The following is a 21,378-nucleotide window of genomic DNA, read 5'->3' on the forward strand; positions in this document are numbered from 1 at the left end:
ATGGAAACAATAAAAAGAACATTTTAATTTTCATTCAACTCTATGGGAAATTGTGCTGTCAGTTTTAAAAATGTCGTTGAATCCCTCATGGCCCCTTGATACATTTCTATGCCCAAATCCCTATGGTATATTAAAAGAAGAAATGCTTACCCTTTCTCCAGGTCTCCCTGGTGGTCCAGGGGGTGATTGCATAAAATAACCACCGTTGGAATAACCTTTTTCACCTTTCTCCCCCTAGGAAATGCAAAAGACATATTATGAACGTTTCATAGGTATATGTAGAATAAATATTGGAATACAGGACAATATGTTACTTGCTACCAGATCTTGTGCAATGATCATGAATCAGTTTTGATCAGACTAGCTTCTTAGTCACATATATGGCATCTGTGAGTTTGGTGGAAGCACTAAGGAATAATTAAGATATAAAAAAAGGGCAAAAGACACACAGAGTAAAATATACATAGAAGGGTCAATATTTCCTTCAAAATAAACTACATTTTACAAAATAAATTAAATTGCTGGCTTACCTTGTAAAACTACTGTAAAAGTACTCTAAAGCGAATTGTGCTGCGAACTCCCCAGGATCTGTGGTTAGCTGAGTATATAGTGTTTATTCATTTTATCGGTCAGTGGTTGTAGTGAAATGGTGGGTACTACAATGTGGAGAGCTGTGGGAATATACGGTGTGTTGGGGGGCTACGAGTATCATCATACTATACTGTGTGTGGGGACTGAAGTATTGTATTGCTGGTTTATTGAAATATTGGCCATCAGGTGACTGCAGGTTCCCGTCCCTTACGGGGATTAATAAAAAAGTTTTAACAATTATCGTACAAAAAAAAAAATGTACATTTGGTATCCTACTTATCGTACTGAACAGAAGAATCATGTTGCCAGTTCCCTTTAATACTGCACATTGAACACCATAAAAATAAAACACAAAAAGCAATGGTTGAATTATTTGTTCTTTCACCATAACACGCCACTTGGAATTTTCTTTCTTTTTTTAAGCCCATTTTTGGGGAATTAAAACTGCAACTCATCCAGCAAAAAGGAAGAGAATAAAAATGGTAAAAAATGAAAACAAAAAACAAAACTAACAAAATAAAACAGCCCATTCCTATGAGACTGGAGTAAAATTTGTGGTGTAAAGTGAATATGAATTTGACAAGTAGGCGTCACCTGCCCCATCTCCACGCCACCCATTCTATTAGAGCTGGAGAAAACTGTTGATAAAATGTCAAAAGTCTCAAAGTTTTAGCTTAACCTCGCATTGCACAAGATTGTGATTTTTTTCATTTTTTACAAGTAAACACTTTTAAGATTTGAGTGCCATACCATATTATTGGTTATACTGTTGGTTATGTTTAGAGATGAGCGAATGTGTTCAGAAAATGATTGTTAAATCCAAATGTGCCATATTCATGCCATATTTGCAGGGCTGCCATCAGGGCATTACTGCCCTGACTGCCATATGGGGCCCGATGAGCAGAGGGGGCCCGCATCAAACCAAGCTCAACTTTGTGTTTTTTCATTGTACTTTTTGCACTCTGTGCAAACTCGGGTGTGGCCTCCCTTTTCTTATCTGGAAATTACACTTAAAGGCTTCTCCAGACTGGTGTTCACTGGTTGGGACCCTGTCCGTTTGTCTGCTCTTATTCACACACTGAGGTCAACTTTGACACATGGTTAGGTTTTTAATATTAGACCGCATAGGACTGTCCCGATCAGAGTTACCTTGTCGAGGTGGGATGGCTTTTATGCTATTTTGGATCAAAAACAGTATTAATAAGATCACGGTGTTATTTAAATTCAATTTTGCTTTTTATTTAGTTACAGCAGGGTTTTCGCTCATTTTGTTTCTTGTAGGTTTTGTATGTTTAATGGCCAAAGTGAACATTCGTTTGTGTTGCCTGTATACCAACTCAAATCAAGCTCAACTTTTTGTGTTTTTTCATTGTATTTTGCACTATGTGTAAACCAGGGTGTGGCCTCTTTTTTCTGAGCTGTAAATTACACTAAAAGGCTTCCCCAGACTGGTGTTCACTGGTTGTGAACCGGTCCATTTGTCTGCCCTTATTCACACACTGAGGTCAATTTTGACAGAAGGTAAGGTTTTAAAATATTAGACAACGTAGGACCGTCCCGATCAGAGTTACCTTGTCGAGGTGGGATAGCTTTTATGCTGCTATTTTTGAACAAAAACAGTATTACTAAAAACTCTGTGTTATTTAAATGCACTTTTGCTTTTTATTTATTTGCTTATAGCAGGGTTTTTCTAATACTGTAAACTATATGCAGATGTCCTGTGTACAATCTCACCAGTGATCACTGTACACTGTCTATAGTGTACACTGACACTATAGACAGAGCTCCTGTGTATCATGTCACTGGTGATCACTGTATTAACTGTACACTGACAGTATATACAGAGCTCCTGTGTATAATGTCGCTTGTGATCCCTGTATTACCTGTACACTATACACTATATACAGAGCTCCTGTGTATAATGTCACCTGTGATCACTGTCTTACCTGTAAACAGACATTGCAGACTAAGCACAGATCTCCTGTCTATAATGGTACTTATGGTGATAGTATTGTGTTTTTTTGTATTAATGATCAGTATTGTAGTATTCAGTCACTATGTGGTGGTAATATGTTGTCCGGCCATGGTGTGGCGGTATTTGTTTCTTGTATGTGCTATTATTTGGTCACTATCTGGTGGTAATATGTGATCTGGTCATGGTGTGGTATTTGTCCCTTGTATGTGATATTATTGGTCATTTAAAAAATTGAAAAATAACTAAAAATATACCTAAATTGTATTTCATATTTCAACAAATGTTTAATAGGTTAGAGTAGGGTCCAGCCAAAAGAGTCTACCTTGTCGTGGTGGCAGATTAGAAAAAAACTTTTGGCCAAAACAAGAGCTGCTGGCTATATGTGTGATCTGGTGATGGGAACTATTAATGTGTGATTGGTGAGAAGGGGAGTTTTTCCAAGAGAGAGCAGTGGGACGGTGGACAGTTCGAGGGGTGGAGCCTGGTTGGAGTCTCAAGGGGGCCCCGAAAATTTTGTCAGTATGGGGCCCCGATATTCCTAGTGGCAGCCCTGCATATTGGTACCATATTGGTGCTAATTTTTATGTTTAATGATCGGTTCCGAACATATTCGTTCATCTGTACTCCCATTGACTTCAATGGTGTTCGACGAATATTGCAAATACGGTGGTCGTAATCCAAATCAAATATTGAAATATTCACTCATCTCTAGTTATATTGTCTCATGTTTTTTTGGCATACATTTGAATGCTACACTAATAAGGAGCCCTATTAAAAGGAATGTATTTGAAGGGTGTAGAAAAATAAAGTGGCAGCAATGGAATCAATGGATATCCAAGGGTTTACAATGGCAGGTGAAGTAGTTACTGGTTTTTTTTTCAACATACCTTAATAAAATAATGGTTCAAGTGCTGGGAATTCAGTGGATAGCCTGAAAGAAATCAAGTATCAATTAAACGGTGTCAGTTTAAGGCTAGGGCTACATGGTGACTTTGATGAAGTCCATTTGGTGCAGCTGCTATATTGAGGTGCTAGACATGTGAATGAGATCACATGGCAACACTGACACTGCAATCATCACATAATCAAGTCTCACAAAATCAGATTTGGTTGGAATTATTGCGACTTGCTTGCTGCAGTAGTGGACATGTCACAATGTGACCCCATTCACTTAGCTAGTGCTGCGATGAAGCAGTTAGACAGGGGTCCCACTAGCGTATCACATCCGATGCAATACAGTAATGATCCTCGGCTCCTGCTCTGCTGCGAGTGGAAGTCGCGAGTGTCAGTGCTCTTTGCTCCGAGCCTTTCGTATGACAGAATCACACAGCACAGCTGCGGAGAAATTAAGTTCTTCATCTACTCTGCTGCAGGCGTTCACAGGAATTGCACCGCACTCAGGTGATATCCGAGGGCAGGGCAATGTTTCACATGCACCCATAGACTTATGTGGGTGCATGCGATCCGAAATTGGCATGCAATCGCAGAATGCTGCGATTTTTTTTTTTTTCTGTCCGATCACGGTCCAATTGGAGCAGGAAAAAAAAAACACTTTTGAGAACAGAAGCATAGGATTGAATTGGTATGAATGCTGTCCGATTTTTAATCGCATTGCATTTGTCTGATTTAATCTCAAGTGGGAGTGGCCCATACACTGATTAGATGGCTGTTGCAGTCCGACACCATGTAGTTCTAGCTTAATATGCACAACACTACAATTCTGCAGTATATGTATATGCCTGTACATTTTTCTATATGACTTGTAAAGTTGCAAGACATCAACAATATTATTACGATCATCTGCAACTACAGAAAAAAATCTGTTTTAGACTCCAGGACGCAGCAATTATCCCTTTTTAATTACTGCACTCTAAAAGTTATATTTTTTCCATCCGCCCAGTTGCATGAAAGCTTGTGACTTGTGTTTTATCTTGATGACGTGTAATTTACAATGCCAACATTTTGCAGTACATTAAGGGTGAGTTTCCACGGTCAGTAAACGCTGCGTGTTTGACGCTGCGCAGAGCTGCAGCGTCAAACACGCAGCGTCCAGATGTTCCAGCATAGTGGAGGGGATTTTAGGAAATCCCGTCTCCACTATGCGTGGAAACCCGCATCCGTCTTCCCTGCGACTCCGGACATGCTGCGCGTCTTTTCAGATCGCAGCATGTCCGTACACCTTGCGGGGACGCAGCGTCCCCGCAAGGCATATCACAGGGCGCTATGGGAGAGAGCGATGATCCCGGATGTGTACAGTTAACACATCCGGCATCATCGCGTCCCAGAAAGGGGGCGGGGCTTAGCGCCGAGCGGCTTCGCCGCTGCGGCGATACCGCCGGCCATCCTGACCATGGACACATACCCTAAGGTTACGAGCCCACGATCAGGAATTGCTTCAGCCTGATGCTACTGCATAGTGGATAGGATTTCTAGAAATCTCATATCCACTGTACGACTATGTGCACCTGCAGATCACCCACGGAAACTGACATCTTTCAGAACCGCACCATGTCAATTTCTCTTGCGGAGAAGCTAGTCTCCACAACAGAAATTTCACCAGTAGTAATGTATTGAATTTGGTAAATCTGCTTGGTTCAGTGAGCACATGCGGATTTACCTGCACTCAAAAGAACGCAGAGTTTTAGACAGTGATGTTTACGATGTATAAAAAACGCTGCTACTTCTGTATCGTGGGCGCATAGCCATAAGTTTTATTAACTTGAAGGGGTGATAAACAACCATTCCACCACTGATTTCTTACATTTTAAATCTTAACCCCTTCATGACCTTGGGATTTTCCGTTTTTCCGTGTTCATTTTTCACTCCCTTCCTTCCCAGAGCCATAACTTTTTTATTTTTCTGTCCATTTGGCCATGTGAGAGCTTATTTTTTGCGGGACGAGTTGTACTTTTGAACGACATCATTGGTTTTAGCATGTTGTGTACTAGAAAACGGAAAAAAAATTCCAAGTGCAGTGAAATTGCAAAAAAAGTGCAGTCCCACACTAGTTTTTTGGTTGGCTTTTTTGCTAGGTTCACTAAATAAAACTGACCTGCCATTATGATTCTCCAGGTCAGTACATAGACACCTAACATGACTAGGTTATTTTTTACCTAAGTGGTGAAAAAAAAATTCCAAAGTTTGCTAAAAAAAAAAAAAAAATCGCACCATTTTCCGATACTCGTAGCGTCTACATTTTTCATGATCTGGGGTCGGTTGAGGGCTTATTTTTTGCGTGCCGAGCTGATGTTTTTAATGATAGCATTTTGGTGCAGATACGTTCTTTTGATCGCCCGTTATTGCATTTTAATGCAATCTCGCGGCGACCAAAAAAAGGTAATTCTGGCGTTTTGATTTTTTTTTCTCGCTACGCCGTTTAGCAATCAGGTTAATGCTTTTTTTTTATTGATAGATCGGGCGATTCTGAACGTGGCTATACCAAATATGTGTAGGTGTGATTTTTTTTTAATTGATTTATTTTGATTGGGGCGAAAGGGGGGTGATTTAAACTTTTATATTTTTTTAATTTTTTTCACTTTTTTTTAACTTTTTTTCTTTACTTTTGCCTCCATGGGAGGCTAGAAGCAGGCACAGCACGATCGTCTCTGCTACATAGCAGCGATCTGCTGTTTGCTGCTATGTAGCAGAAAATCAGGTGTGCTGTGAGCGCCGACCACAGGGTGGCGCTCACAGCTGCCGGGGATCAGTAACCATAGAGGTCTCAAGGACCTCTATGGTTACAATGGAGAAGCATCGCCGACCTCCGATCATGTGACGGGGGTCGGCGATGCCATCATTTCCGGCCGCCCGGCCGGATGCGGTAGTTAAATGCCGCTGTCTGCGTTTGACAGCGGCATTTAACTAGTTAATAGGCGCGGGCAGATCGCGATTCTGCCCGCGCCTATTACGGGCACATGTCAGCTGTTCAAAACAGCTGACATGTCCCAGCTTTGATGCGGGCTCGCCGCCGGAGCCCGCATCAAAGAGGGGCTTCTGACCTCGGACGTACTATCCCGTCCGAGGTCAGAAAGGGGTTAATGGCAGTATACTGTATTTTTTGGGTTAAGAGAAACACTGAGCAATTCCACTCACTCAGGTTTAAAGAGCAAAATATCAGAACAAAAATATTTCTTTGTTCATGGTGATAAAAGAAGCAGAGGTGTTAATTGATCTCTTTCCAAACATTTCCTTTGGTTTAAGAGATCAGAGTTTTCTAGCACATGGGCAAGAATTCATTTTTGAGCCCCCTCCTAATACACAGCTTAACCAATTTGGGAAGTCATCATGTGGCCGCTCATATGCGATTTGCACACTTACAGTAGTGTACCAACTTACTGAACTAAATAATTCGCTCAATGTTCAGTGAAACTAGCTCTTGCTAGAACGCGCTTCTGCAGGAAACCCCTGGCATCACCCTGTACCACCAATTGCCGGACGGCGCTACAAACTACACTTATAAGCGCTGACCCCAGCATGTATATGTACCGGTTCACCACACTGCGGCAAGCAAGCACTACAGGTGCAGCCGCCAGTCCTCTACATAAACAAAATATTTCCTAAACCTGTGGAAGGATTAATATCAGTATCCACATAGGAATACCTCACAGTATAGCACAAAACAGCTTCTTATAATAATAATATACCACAATCAGGTTCTACTCCGCTTCTAAGGGAACAAGTGGCTCTTATATTCAATAACTGATTCTTTACCAAGTAAGTCAAGTTTTTTTTGCTCGTTCTGTTGCTCTTGGGTAAGCGCAGTGGTTCTAATTATTTTTCATTACTTGGTTGTTCTTTTTAACAGGGTTGGCACAGAACCTGTTGCAACCACTTGCAGCTCCCACAGCACTCTACTCTACCCTTTCAGGTGACTAGGCGCCAGTGTACATACTTTATATTAACATATGTATAACAATTTATAGTCTGGCTCATTTCTTTGCTTTTGCTGTACTTTCTTGTACTTTGTACAAACAGATGCATGACCCCTTTTTGTGCCTGGTATTTCATATATAATAGTAGCTTTCCATGTAGGTGTCTTAACAGTAGGGCCCCTGTTCTGCTCTGCCTTTATCTATATTGATGTCGGTACACCTTGTTGCAGTGGGATGGCTTTTATGCTTTTTTGATCAAATCGTATTAACCAAGTACTCTATGTTATTTACATGTACTATTAATATTTACTTATTTACAGAGATGATCGAACCTAAACCATAAAGTTCAGGGTTCGTGCTGGAATCTAGAACCTGTTACCGAACCCGAAACAAGATGTCAGACTTACTGTTTGGGTTAGGATGTCTAATAAAGTTTGTTGAAAGGCTGCAGTGCTCCAATAATAATAATAATCTTTATTTTTATATAGCGCTAACAATTCGCAGCGCTTTACAGTTTTGCATATATCATCAATCATCAAGCTACAGCTGTGGGCACGTCCTGAGCAATTACAGCCATGCCAATACTTGCCAATGGCCTGTATAAGTGCCATATCATGAGTCCCGCCACCATTCTGGTCTAATTAGTATAGGGACAGGACGTAGTTGGAGTAAGGGACAGAAGTAGACTGCACAGTCTGCAAAAAAGCCTCTTTGCGTTTTCTGCAATTGTTTCAGTGAGAGTACTGTGTCAAAAATCCGCTGTATGGACTCTGCTCCCATATCTGTGGGAGTAATGTACCAAAAAGCCTCTGTGTACCCTGCAACCCAGCCTGGGGGAGTACTGTATCAAAACACTTCTGTGTGTACTCTGCAACTCAGCCTGTGGGAGCACTGTGCCCAAAAGGTTCTGTTTGTACTCTGCAACCCAACCTGTGGGAGTACTGTGCCAAAAAACCTCTGTGTACTCTGCAGCCATGTCTGTATGAGTAGTATGTCTAAAAAATAATTCTACTCTGTATCTTTCCCAGTAGTATACCCAAAAAATAATTCTACTCTGCAACCGACTTTTGTTGATTAGTGTGTCTAAAAAAATAATTCTACTCTGCTGCCGTCTCGTTCCCATTTCTGGGCCAAAACAATTTTATTCTACCTCTGTGTCTATGAGTAGTGTGACAAAAAATAATTCTACTATGCAGCTGTCTATTTTCCATTTGCGGGCCAAAAAAATAAATTTACTCTACCGCTATTTCTATATGAGTGGCATACCAAAAAATAATTCTTCGCTGCAGCCATCTCTTTGTTAGTAATGAGTCTAAAAAATAATTCTACTATGCAGCCATCTCTTTCCCATATGTGGGCAAAAAAACAACTTTACTCTTTCAAGGTGTCTATACAAGTAGTGGTGAGCGAACCCGTGGGTGTTCAAATTCACTGGGTTCGGCTGGACTCGAGTTAAACGTTCGGTTTGGGTCTGCACTTGACACCGAACTTGAACTCAATAGAAGTCAATGCAGAATGTAACTTAGGTGCTTTAAAATGGTTGGAAAATTAGCATAGTAAGAGCTAGGGGGCTGCAAAAAACCTAAATGGGGTAAGAGCAGGACTATTGCCCTTCAAACAAATATTGATAGTGAAATGGCTTAAAAGAAGTGAATAATAATAAAAAAAATATAATCATCAACTAGGAGGTGGAGGCCCATGTGGGGCAGGAGGTTGAGAAGGTCATGGTGTAGGTGGCAGCAGTATATGAGGAGGGGGTAGCCAACACTGTTTTTTTTTTTTGGGGGGGATACTCTGAAAACAGGCAGTATTATAACTAGCTGTCTCTGTATATACAGCTCTCTCTATATACAAGCCGATCAATAGCTCTGCAAGTTTTTAGCTTGAAAATAATGAGGAGAGCATCAAAAAGGAGATGTGGCTGTGAAGATGCTGGTGGTGTAGGGAGAGAGAGGATGTGGTCAATCAGTGTCTGCTACACACCCAAATGAAACACCTTCCTCTCGTGCAACCAGGCGACAGGACGTTCTTTGGCACCCCTGAAGGTCCAGATGCCACAGGGGTATGGCATTTAAGCCAGAGATGTGGTATCCCAACTCTCTGGTAAGGAGGGAACATTGTACAGAACTCTAACACTTGCACCCAACAGGCACCAGTTTAGAGGGGGCATCTGGGTGAACCCTTAGGGAGGATGGCCTCATTCCAGTCTAGATAGGAAAGGGTGCTGGGGAGTGGGTGGAGAAGGTAGGAAAAAGGGGAGGAGCTAATCAGGCGGGAAGGAGTGTGAAAAAGGAGATGGTGAAAGGAAGTGGAACTGAGCAGACATGGAGGTCTGAAGCTCTTGACAGACAGAGAAAGAGCAAGAGAATTGAAAGGGAGGAGAAGAAGCTGCCAGGAAGAAGGGGTTCCAGGGACACGGGAAATGCGGAAGCCTCCAGTGGGACCCATTTCCAGGATGACCAACATCAGTGGAGGAACCAGGCCGCAGTAGGGGAACCGGCCCCTGAATTTGTGGGAAAATTCCAGGCTCCAGCTAACTATCCAGAGGCTACTGTGATTGCAGGTGCAGCAGCCACATTTGCACCTAATTGCCGAAAAGGTGAACACAGAGGGTCCAGGGGACAGAGAGTACATCGCCCTGCAAGACCCACGTTCACTGGCTTGGGACACTGGGTGGCAAGTGCAGGGCGGGAAAAGCGATAGCCAGCACAGAAAGATGGCCAGGAGAGGCACATATATAAGAGGAGTTTTGGACAGGTGCCCAACTTGCCGGAGAGTTTCCTGGACTTCATACCTGGAGGACACAGCGCCCCAGCTGGGGAATCTGAACTGTGAGTAAAACCATGAGAACTGCAACAAACTGTGTCCTCCGATTTCTTTCCGGCATCACCCACTCTGCACCTCCACCTGTCGCTAGTAACATTGCCACCCACATCATTAACTTGCCTGGGGACCAAGCTCTACCTGTGGAAGGCTATTACAACTTAGCTGCATTATCATCTGCCCCAGAGGACTGTACAGCAGCATCAGCTAACATCTTTATTGCCGAGTACCACAGGTGGCGGGCACTCCAGTTCTGTGTAACTTCATAGGCCCGAGAACCATTGGATGAATGGGGAGGCCAGAACAAGTAAATGTGGTTTTAGATTGTTTGGCTGAAAGTGCCTTCAGTCCCTTTGCTTTGTCTTCCTCCAGCTCCCCTTAAAGCCCAGATTTTGCACCTGCGTTCCATGGGCATCTTTCTTCCCCCTCACCTCCTTGCAAATTGGGCAAGCAGTCATGCAGCAGTCACTTCTGCTTTTTGAAGACTCTGCTGGCTGTGGTTCCATGGGCCATCCACCTGGCCCTGCCCCACAATTCAAAGAGATTGAGTGCACTAATGCACAACCATTTGTGCTATTCAAGGATGAGTACGTGGGAATGGTACTGAAAATGGTCAAAGGACCATTGCAGCACATCTCTGATGATACTGATGATGAAACACATGTGTCAACTGCTGCAGCATCCTGCCGAGTGTACTCCAGCAAGGAAGGCAGGGGTGAAGACTGGGAGGAACATCAAGATGGGATGATTATTATTTATTTTTACAGTTAGAAGGGACCTCATCAAGTCCAACCCCCTGATGAATGCAGCACAGGATTCACTAAAACATCTCAGACAGATGTCTATCCAGACTCTGTTTCAATTCTTCCATTAAAGGAGGACTCACCACCTCTTGGGGTAGTCTGTTCCACTCATTGATCACCCTCACTGTCATTTTTTTTTCTAACATCTAATCTGTATCTTATCACTTTCAGTTTCATTCCATTGCTTATGTTCCCATGTGCAAACCCTCTACACTGTGACATCCCTTCAGATATTTGTATACAGCTATTAAGTCTCTGTGGCACCCCAGAGTCTGGGTACCACAGTAGTATTGCCTGCCTCTCGGGGAGGGTGATGCCATGCCTGGAAGCGAGGAGGATCCCTTTAACAGGTAACACGTATATTGAACACTTTCTGACTCAAGGTCAGAAGGGGGGGCTCTAGACCCGGTTTCTGGGGAGCTTACCTATATATATTCTGGCTGGGGGAGGAGTTAGTTAGTCTGTAAGAGAGGAGTCTGTCAGAGAGGAGTCAGCGAGTAGTCTGCCTGTGGAGAGTATGAGGGGAGAAGGAGCAAAGGAGAAGTGTGGAGCTGGAGGGGAGCTGCGACTGAGCTCAATCCATGCTGAAGCATGGGAACCGGACACCAGGAGTCCGAGGCTGTGTGGGACTGTATGCCCCACAGCAGAAACCGGAGGGCAGTAGATTTCAAGTCGCCTATCCGCCACTACACCCAAAGGCACAGCAGCATATAGAGCCCGGAGTCGCCGCAAGTAAGGACACCGGTAAAAAGGCTTGCGTTGCCTGCCATGCAGGTACTGTCCTACATATAGGTCAGAGAGAGGACCTTGTGTGAAGCCTCAGGCAGCAAGGGACGCACACTACAGCGCAGTAAGCAAGGCTTCCAACCCCACCTGGCTAAGGGAATTCCAAATCGCTTCTAGGCTGCCCGGATTCCAAAGACCGCCTGTAATCGGGGTACCTGAACTACATCAGTAAAAGGTAAAGCGACTGCAACCTTGTGTCCTCCAATTCTTTCCGGAATTACACCATTTGTCATCTTTATTTATTACACCGGGAGATCTGGGGACTAAGCTTCACCTGTAGGAAGCCATACCATTCCTGCTGCAGTACCATCATCCCCAGTGGACCCCTTTAGCAGCATCGGTCACCCCTGACTGCATACCATAGGTGGCATTACGAACATTATTTTCTTACAAACCATCCCCTTTAAAGATCTTTCCTTTAACTTTGATGTCCAGGGACATGGACCTGGACACCGCCACCTTGACTACCTCTTTAAGGACCACCGGACCCGGCCAGAGTACCCCACAGTCCTAGCGGGTGCTCCATCTCCTCCAAGGCCTCTTTTTGAAAGTTAAACATTCCCAGATTTAACCATTCCTTGTAGGACATACTTTGCTGTCCAGCTCACCATCTTGGTTGCTCTTTTCTGAACTTGCTTTAGTTTTTCAATGTCTTTTTTTAAAATGTGGTGCCCAGAACTGGACACATTATTCCTGATGAGGTCTGACTAAGGAGGAGTCGAGAGGGATAACAACTGCACATGATCTAAATTCTATGCTTTTCTTAATACATCCGAGAACTGTGTTTGCCTTTTTTGATGCTGCATCACACTGTTGAGTCATATGTAGTCTGTGATCTATTAGTATACCCAAGTCTTTTACACATGTGCTGTTGCTTAGTTATATTCCTCCCATTCTGTAGATGTAATTTTCGTTTTTCTTGCCCAGATGTAGAATCTTGCATTTCTCCCTCTTAAATACCATTCTATTAGTCGCTGTCCATTGCTCAAGCTTACCTAGATCCTTCTGAATCCTTTCTCTGTCGTCTCTAGTGATAGCTATCCCTCTTAACTTTGCGTGATCTGCAAATTTGATCAGTTTACCTTCAGTTCGCTTATCTAGATCAATTATAAAAATGTTGAACAGAACCGTGTCCACAGACACTTTGAGTCTCAGGAAAACACAAAAATCACCTTTCTAGTTATCAATTCTGGTTTAAAACTGAAAGTTAATTTTAACTCTACCCATCATAGGAGCAGTAATATTGATACATTCTATTCTGTGGTTGTCAAACAATCATAACCATCAATAACAGAGGATAGAGCTCCAACACAATCTTACCCATAAAGGAAGGCTAGCACTTTCAGGACAAAAAATAAATCCTACATTATCATCATCATCAAAATTGCTGACAAGCAGTGAGGGGTCATTCTGCACAGAGACGGCATAAGGGAGGCCATTAGGATAACAGCCAACACTTATTATATACCATAAACCAACCCCAGTGTATACCTATCTGCAATAAGATGTATAATTCCAGAGAAATCCATATTTCTTCTGAATATGTAAATGTGCAGCTAAGAACTATGGGCCGGACATAGATCTTTCTGAGAATCTGCCTCCTGATCTTATTGTAAATTAAATGAGTAGTCAGGTCACCCCAATAGTCTGCAATTATCTGGAGCTCGAATAAACACCACTGCTCATGTGGGAAAACAAGTAAACAAAATAGAGATGGAACTACAGTAGCTACAGTGGGGCAAAAAAGTATTTAGTCAGTCAGCAATAGTGCAAGTTCCACCACTTAAAAAGATGAGAGGCATCTGTAATTTACATCATAGGTAGACCTCAACTATGGGAGACAAACTGAGAAAAAAAAATCCAGAAAATCACATTGTCTGTTTTTTTATCATTTTATTTGCATATTATGGTGGAAAATAAGTATTTGGTCAGAAACAAAATTTCATCTCAATACTTTGTAATATATCCTTTGTTGGCAATGACAGAGGTCAAACGTTTTCTGTAAGTCTTCACAAGGTTGCCACACACTGTTGTTGGTATGTTGGCCCATTCCTCCATGCAGATCTCCTCTAGAGCAGTGATGTTTTTGGCTTTTCGCTTGGCAACACGGACTTTCAACTCCCTCCAAAGGTTTTCTATAGGGTTGAGATCTGGAGACTGGCTAGGCCACTCCAGGACCTTGAAATGCTTCTTACGAAGCCACTCCTTCGTTGCCCTGGCGGTGTGCTTTGGATCATTGTCATGTTGAAAGACCCAGCCACGTTTCATCTTCAATGCCCTTGCTGATGGAAGGAGGTTTGCACTCAAAATCTCACGATACATGGCCCCATTCATTCTTTCATGTACCCGGATCAGTCGTCCTGGCCCCTTTGCAGAGAAACAGCCCCAAAGCATGATGTTTCCACCACCATGCTTTACAGTAGGTATGGTGTTTGATGGATGCAACTCAGTATTCTTTTTCCTCCAAACACGACAAGTTGTGTTTCTACCAAACAGTTCCAGTTTGGTTTCATCAGACCATAGGACATTCTCCCAAAACTCCTCTAGATCATCCAAATGCTCTCTAGCAAACTTCAGACGGGCCCAGACATGTACTGGCTTAAGCAGTGGGACACGTCTGGCACTGCAGGATCTGAGTCCATGGTGGCGTAGTGTGTTACTTATGGTAGGCCTTGTTACATTGGTCCCAGCTCTCTGCAGTTCATTCACTAGGTCCCCCCGCGTGGTTCTGGGATTTTTGCTCACCGTTCTTGTGATCATTCTGACCCCACGGGGTGGGATTTTGCGTGGAGCCCCAGATCGAGGGAGATTATCAGTGGTCTTGAATGTCTTCCATTTTCTAATTATTGCTCCCACTGTTGATTTCTTCACTCCAAGCTGGTTGGCTATTGCAGATTCAGTCTTCCCAGCCTGGTGCAGGGCTACAATTTTGTTTCTGGTGTCCTTTGACAGCTCTTTGGTCTTCACCATAGTGGAGTTTGGAGTCAGACTGTTTGAGGGTGTGCACAGGTGTCTTTTTATACTGATAACAAGTTTAAACAGGTGCCATTACTACAGGTAATGAGTGGAGGAAAGAGGAGACTCTTAAAGAAGAAGTTACAGGTCTGGGAGAGCCAGAAATCTTGATTGTTTGTTTCTGACCAAATACTTATTTTCCACCATAATATGCAAATAAAATGATAAAAAAAACAGACAATGTGATTTTCTGGAATTTTTTTTCTCAGTTTGTCTCCCATAGTTGAGGTCTACCTATGATGTAAATTACAGATGCCTCTCATCTTTTTAAGTGGTGGAACTTGCACTATTGCTGACTGACTAAATACTTTTTTGCCCCACTGTATATGGATACAATTTCTTGACGTTTTAATCGTTCATATAAAAAATTCCACAAAACATACATAATCCAAAAGCAAAACACCACCGTCACATTTCTGGCACATGTAGTACCCTTAGTACATGCACCTGAAAGATGTTGGTGGTATTTTGCTTTTGGAATGTTATGTATGTTTTGTACAATTTTATATATGAATGAATAAAAGAAAAGGAAATGTTATTCTTGTAGCTGAATCCATCGCTTTTTCTTTTAGTTACCAGTATGAGACATGTAATGATGGACAATCTGCTCTCCTAATTTACATGCTTCACACCGGTAATTCCTCATTTCATTTACAATAAGCGACAGGGGCAGATTCTCGGAGAGATCCATTTACTTTGTGTGTATATACACACATACATATATATATATATATATATATATATGTATATATATATATATATATATATATATATATTTATATCAATTATCAGATCGCAAATATCAAGGCTACATTTTATTCTATTTTCTATGATTTATATATCCACATAGATGGCTTAATGGCTTAGGAGGATTGATCCTACTGACATACTCAATTTCAATAGACAATCGATTGACACGACACATGTAAAATTCACATACTGTACAGGGCTTTGCAAGTTTGTAACATCAACACACCTGGGGGTCCGGGGGATCCAACATCTCCTTTATCGCCTTTAGACCCCGGCAGACCAAATGACCCTTTTTCTCCTTTAAAATCTGTGTACAAATACAGTAAATTATATTTCTTAATTCCCCAAACTGGATCAATGTAAATGTTTGTTAGAATCAAATTAATTTTGTTATTTTATGATCCAGGGCATTCTTTACATTTATCATTTTCTTCAATAGATTAGACCCTCAGGAATTTTTCAGATAACCTGTATGTAAATTGCATGATCACACAATAAAGTAGAAAGGAAGTATATTCATACAAGCTGTCATCAACAGACATTTCCTTTACACAATTACTTTATGATGAGCTTTTATACTTTTGTAAAAATAGTTTACAAAGCGTTAAAAACAATTGTGTTTTGGTTAAAGATTTTCTTTACTTGCTGCAGGTCCAAGATCAGCAGCAAATTGCATTTGTTAACACTGTAAAAAAATTTTGAAAAAATAAATAAGACTCGTTAAAAAATGAAATGAATTTGCGTGGATGACAGATCTTATATACAGTAAATATTCTTGTTTGCTCCTTTATCATATGATTTTACTACCTGGCCAAGAAAAGATTACTAGCGAAGGATAAAGCTACAGTTGAGATTTTTACAATATTGTGCTATGTCTAAAACTGGGCTCAGTGGGAGTGCAAGCTTGCAATCTAATATACAGCAAGGGTCAAAATTTTGGACACGTCTGTTCATGCATTGGGTTTTCTTGTTCTTATTGGAATGTGCACCTTGTAGATGCAGAGTGAAGGCAGCAAAATAACAAATGGACACATATGGACAAGGAGTATAAGGCTATGTGCCCACGTTGCGGATTCATGTGCAGATTTTTCCGCACCGTTTTACCTGTGGATTTAGTGTGGACTTCCTGCTTTTTGTGCGTGGATTTCACCTGCGGATTCCTATTGAGGAGCAGGTGTAAAACGCTGCGGAATCCGATCAAAGAATTGACATGCTGCGGAAAATAACGCAGCGTTTCCGCGCTGCATTTTCCGTACCATGGGCACAGCGGATTTGGTTTTCCATAGGTTTACATGGTACTGTAAACCTGATGGAAAACCGCTGCGAATCCGCAGCGGCCAATCTGCTGCGGATCCGCAAGCAAATCCGCACCGTGTACACATACCCTAAAACACAGGTAAAACAAGCCAGAATGCAAACCAGATTCCAAACCAGAAAACAATCCAGATTTAAACTGATCACAACTTCATACGTCCTTGCTATCCTCTCAAGCAGCTTCATTCAGTAGTAACATGGAGTAGCTTCCAAAGAACAGATATGCCGCTTCAAAAGTTCATTTGTCGAATCATCGGCCTTCAGAAAGTGTTTGCGACCATCAGGTGTGAGCATTGGTACAAAGTTCCATACAGTGCTGTGCCATATTCTACAACTGTTGAAAACCCAGACTATAGCATCAATTACTCAACTAGCTATAGAGAAACGACAGCCCATCTTTACTTTAAGAAATGATGGTAAGCTGGACCAGAAAATTGCTAGAACCTCAAAGGTACAGTCATGAAAACAATAAATCACTATTATGAAACTGCTTCTTATGAAGATTGTCCCAGGAAAGGAAGACCACAAATTACCTCTGATAAAAAGGATAAGTTAATCATACTGTAGTTACTAGTGATGAGCGAGCACTAAAATGCTTGGGTGCTCATTGTTCGGGTTGAGCAAATTAGAATGCTTGGGTGCTCGACCCGAGGAACAAGCCCAATCTATGGGAAACTCGAGCATTTTTGCGGTGGCACCCCTGGCAGTCTGAAGAGGGACTAGAAATTGCGGAAATCGATGGGAACAGTGCTCAAATGACATGGGAACAGCATGGGGAAGACTCCTGGAAGCATTTCTGACTTCCATGTCACTGCTGTGAACAATGTTGTCAAGAGTCTTACACCACTTTTACAGACTCAAAATAAAACATACAAAAACAAAACCAAAATGGATTTTCCTGGGAAATATGTTAAGGAACATCCTTTCCAGGGTAATGACTTGTATATAGGGCAAAGTAAATAACCAAAAACAAAAATGCTCCTCCACACCTTGGACTAGGTTCACATGTAGTGTTCTTGATGCATTTTTTTGAATTTTAGCATTGCTTTCAACCAAGACAAATGCATTCACTGGGAAATGTAATTTTAACATTTTACAACCATATTTGGCCATGTGGTGTGTGACACATCATCAGACACATCCTATTTCATTTATGAAGGCGGGACTCAAAGTCACAAACCTATTTTTATAGGGCCATCCGGCGGCCTTTACTATTCTGAAAGGGCCAGCAGTCAGCTCTCACTATTCTTAGAGAGCCATCAGCCGGCTATGCTTCGCTGTTCCCATTATTAAACAGTCGGTCTCCTATAATGTTATTGCATATGCAGTGAGTGGCATGGCTGCCCAAAATTTGGTAGCACCCCAATACCTTTTTGAAGAGACATACAGGAGGGCCTCCTGAAAACAATGTTCCCATTATTAGGAAGTGGGTCTCCCATAGTGTTTTCCTATGCAGTGAATGCAAGGGCTGCCAAAAATGTGGAGGAACTCCAATGCCCCTTCAGAGAGGCCTCATGTAAAAATGTTCCCATTATTAGGAAGTGGGTCTCCCATAGTGTTTGCCTATGCAGTGAAGTAACGGCTGCCAAAAATGTGGAGGATCTCCAATGCCCCTCGGGTGAGACGTAGAGGTCAGAGAGCCTTCTGAAAACAATGTTCCCATTATTAGGAAGTGGGTCTCCCATAGTGTTTTCCTATGCAGTAAATGCAACGGCTGCCCAAAATTTGGAGGAACTCCAATGCCCCTTTGAAGAGATGTAGAGGAGGGCCTTATGAAAAATGTTCCCATTATTAGGAAGTGGGTCTCCCATAGGGTTTGCTATGCAGTGAATGTAAGGGCTGCCAAAAATTTGGAGGCACTCCAATGCCCCTTGGAAGAGATGTGGAGGAGGGCCTCATGAAAAAATGTTTCCAATAGAAAGGAGCGGGTCTCCTATACTTGTAATACCCATGCACTATGTGTATGGGCTGATAAACATTTACCCATGGGGGTATACATAAACATACTGTCTAACAAATTGTTTTTACATAAACACCCTTCAAAAAAAAATAATGTGGGTATTGCGTCACGAACCACGATCACCCTGGTGATATGGTGGTGGAGAATGAGGATGAGGAGAAGGAGAAGGACAACAGAAAATAGACAAAATCAGGAAGCGTATACTCATGTGTGGGTGTGAAGAGGTGCATGGGAATAGACCTCCCCCCCCAAAAAAGAGACTGGATTTGATTTTATGTTGCCCTGCTATCATTCGGTGGCATTGAGAAGTCTGTAACAATCCAGCCCTTGTTCATTTTTATAAGTCTGCCTGTTAGCATTTTCAGTTGACAGGCGGATGTGCTTATCTGTTATAATTCCACCAGCGTGCTTCACCTGCAATGCATCCTCTGATTGTGAGCAGAGAGCTTTTCAGAACACAGAGAAGTGGGATGGTGATGCTAATTATGGTGTCATGGCCGCTCACCATCTTAGTGAAGTCCTCAAAGATTTGGAGGATGGTACATATGTCTGACAACCATGTCCACACCTGAGGTCTTATGTGTGGAGTCTGAACTGAATAACGACAGCCTTGCTGATGCTGGTAGCCAACAACCATCCTCTTCTTCTCACAAATCCTATCCAACATCTGCAGTGTCTATTTCCAACGCGTGGGGACATCACACACCAGTCGGTGAGCCAGAAGCTGAAAAAGCTGATGAAGAACGGCAAGGGCGATGGAAGCTGTAGCTGACTTTCTAAAATGGGCACACAGGCAGCATACTTTGACAAGCACATACGGCAGCTCCAGGTAGGTTTTGAGAAAGCACTGAACCACAAGGTTAAGCACATGGGCCAGGCATGGTACGTGGGTGAGCTCGACTCACAACCGCCACCAGGTTCAGGCCTTTGTCACACACGACCATGCCTGGCTGGAGGTTCAGCGGTGTCAGCCACAGATCTGCCTGCTCTTTCAGAGCTGTCCACAACTGTTCAGCATTGTGCTGTTTGTCACCTAAGAATATTAGCTTCAGCACAGCCTGTTGCCGCTTGGCTGAGGCAGTGCTTCCAACCTTGTGACTGATGTGGTCATTTCGGAGATAGAGACTGAAGAGGAGGAGGATAATGAGGTGAAGGAGCTATAGACTGTTTGGGGCAACCCTGATTGACCTGGGGCCCGCAATCCTCAGCGTCGGGAGGATGTGTTCCATCCCAAGGTCCAACTGAGTCCTGACTTCCACTATGTTAACAAAGTGTGCCATCAGCGAGATGTATCATCCCTGCCCACAAGCCCTTGTCCACGTGTCCATGGTTAGGTGGACTTTCCCAGTAACTGCATTGCTGAGGACATGGCCAATGTTGTGGGACATGTGCTTGTGTAATGTGGGGAGAAATAGTGGCTGCTGGTGACTGAGTACCGGGGGATGGCCGCCGCCATCAGGTTGCGGAAAGCTTCCATCTCCACAAGCCTAAAAGGCAACATTTTGAGCGCAAGCAGTTGCAAAATGTCTGAATTTAGTTGTGTGGCCTGTGGGGCGTTGGCTGCATATTTGCTCTTGCATTTCAAGGCAACTGAATGCTGCGCTGGGACAAGGATGTGGACGTGCTTGCTGATGGTGCTAGTTGAATGTGTGCAACGACAGGTGCAGGGTAGGAGACATCTTCACATGCACCATGGACAGGGGATTGGCTTGCACTCAACAGCGGAAGAAACAGTGGTGTCACCCGCAGACACTGTTCCTGGACCCTGGGGTTCAGCCCACAAAATCGGGTGCTTTGCTGCCATGTGCCTGATCATGCTGATGGTGGTCAGGCTGGTAGTTTTGCTACCCCTGCTGATGCTGACCTGGCAGGTGGTGCAAATGGCTTGTTTGGGGTTATCGGCAGAGTCTTTAAAAAAACAACCAGACTCGGGAAGACCTAAAAGTTGGACTGGCAACTTCCGTTGTGTTGGTGTTACGGGGAATGGTTGACCACCTTCTGTCTGCGGCCACCACACTGCTTTTTCCTGCTTGTTGAGGTCCTCCTGACTTTCTGACATTTGTGTCTCATCATCATCCGCCTCTTGTGACACATTCCCACCGTCGCCTTCGTGTGACCGTGACTACTCAAATATTTGGGTATCGCTACATGCGATCTCCTCTTGCCCCGCTTCAAGTGGACTGGGCGAGAGACCTGAATCTATAAATGGAAAAGTGGACAGCTCTTCAGAGTGTCCAAGTGTGGGATCAGTTGTCTTCGGGCTCTCGGCATGGTGTGAAGAAGGAGGATCAGGGTGAGGAATATGCGGTACAGACTCATGGCTACTGAGATATGACCATGTGGAAGACAGGGTGGTGGTGGCAAAGTGTTTGGAAGCATTATCCGCTATCCAACCAACAAGCCTTTGACACTGCTCTGGTTTCAATAGTGGTGTGCTGATATCCCCTATTAATTGGGACAGGAAGGTCGGGCGAGAAGATTTGGGTATTT

At 43.0% G+C, this 21,378-nt stretch overlaps 1 protein-coding gene across 1 annotated transcript in view; it reads right to left on the bottom strand.

The window, feature by feature from the left end:
* Positions 1-21,378, bottom strand: part of COL15A1 (collagen type XV alpha 1 chain) — a 1,855,347-nt gene that overhangs the window by 595,833 nt on the left and 1,238,136 nt on the right. Inside the window, exons 28-30 of the mRNA XM_077269528.1 lie at positions 15,841-15,921; positions 3,454-3,497; positions 151-234 (exon numbers count right to left, since the gene is read on the bottom strand). Of these exons, the coding sequence (XP_077125643.1) occupies positions 151-234; positions 3,454-3,497; positions 15,841-15,921 (209 nt within the window). The remainder of the gene's footprint in view (positions 1-150; positions 235-3,453; positions 3,498-15,840; positions 15,922-21,378) is intronic.

Source organism: Ranitomeya variabilis, chromosome 6 (assembly GCF_051348905.1).
Source record: "Ranitomeya variabilis isolate aRanVar5 chromosome 6, aRanVar5.hap1, whole genome shotgun sequence".
Taxonomy (NCBI): Eukaryota; Metazoa; Chordata; class Amphibia; order Anura; family Dendrobatidae; genus Ranitomeya; species Ranitomeya variabilis.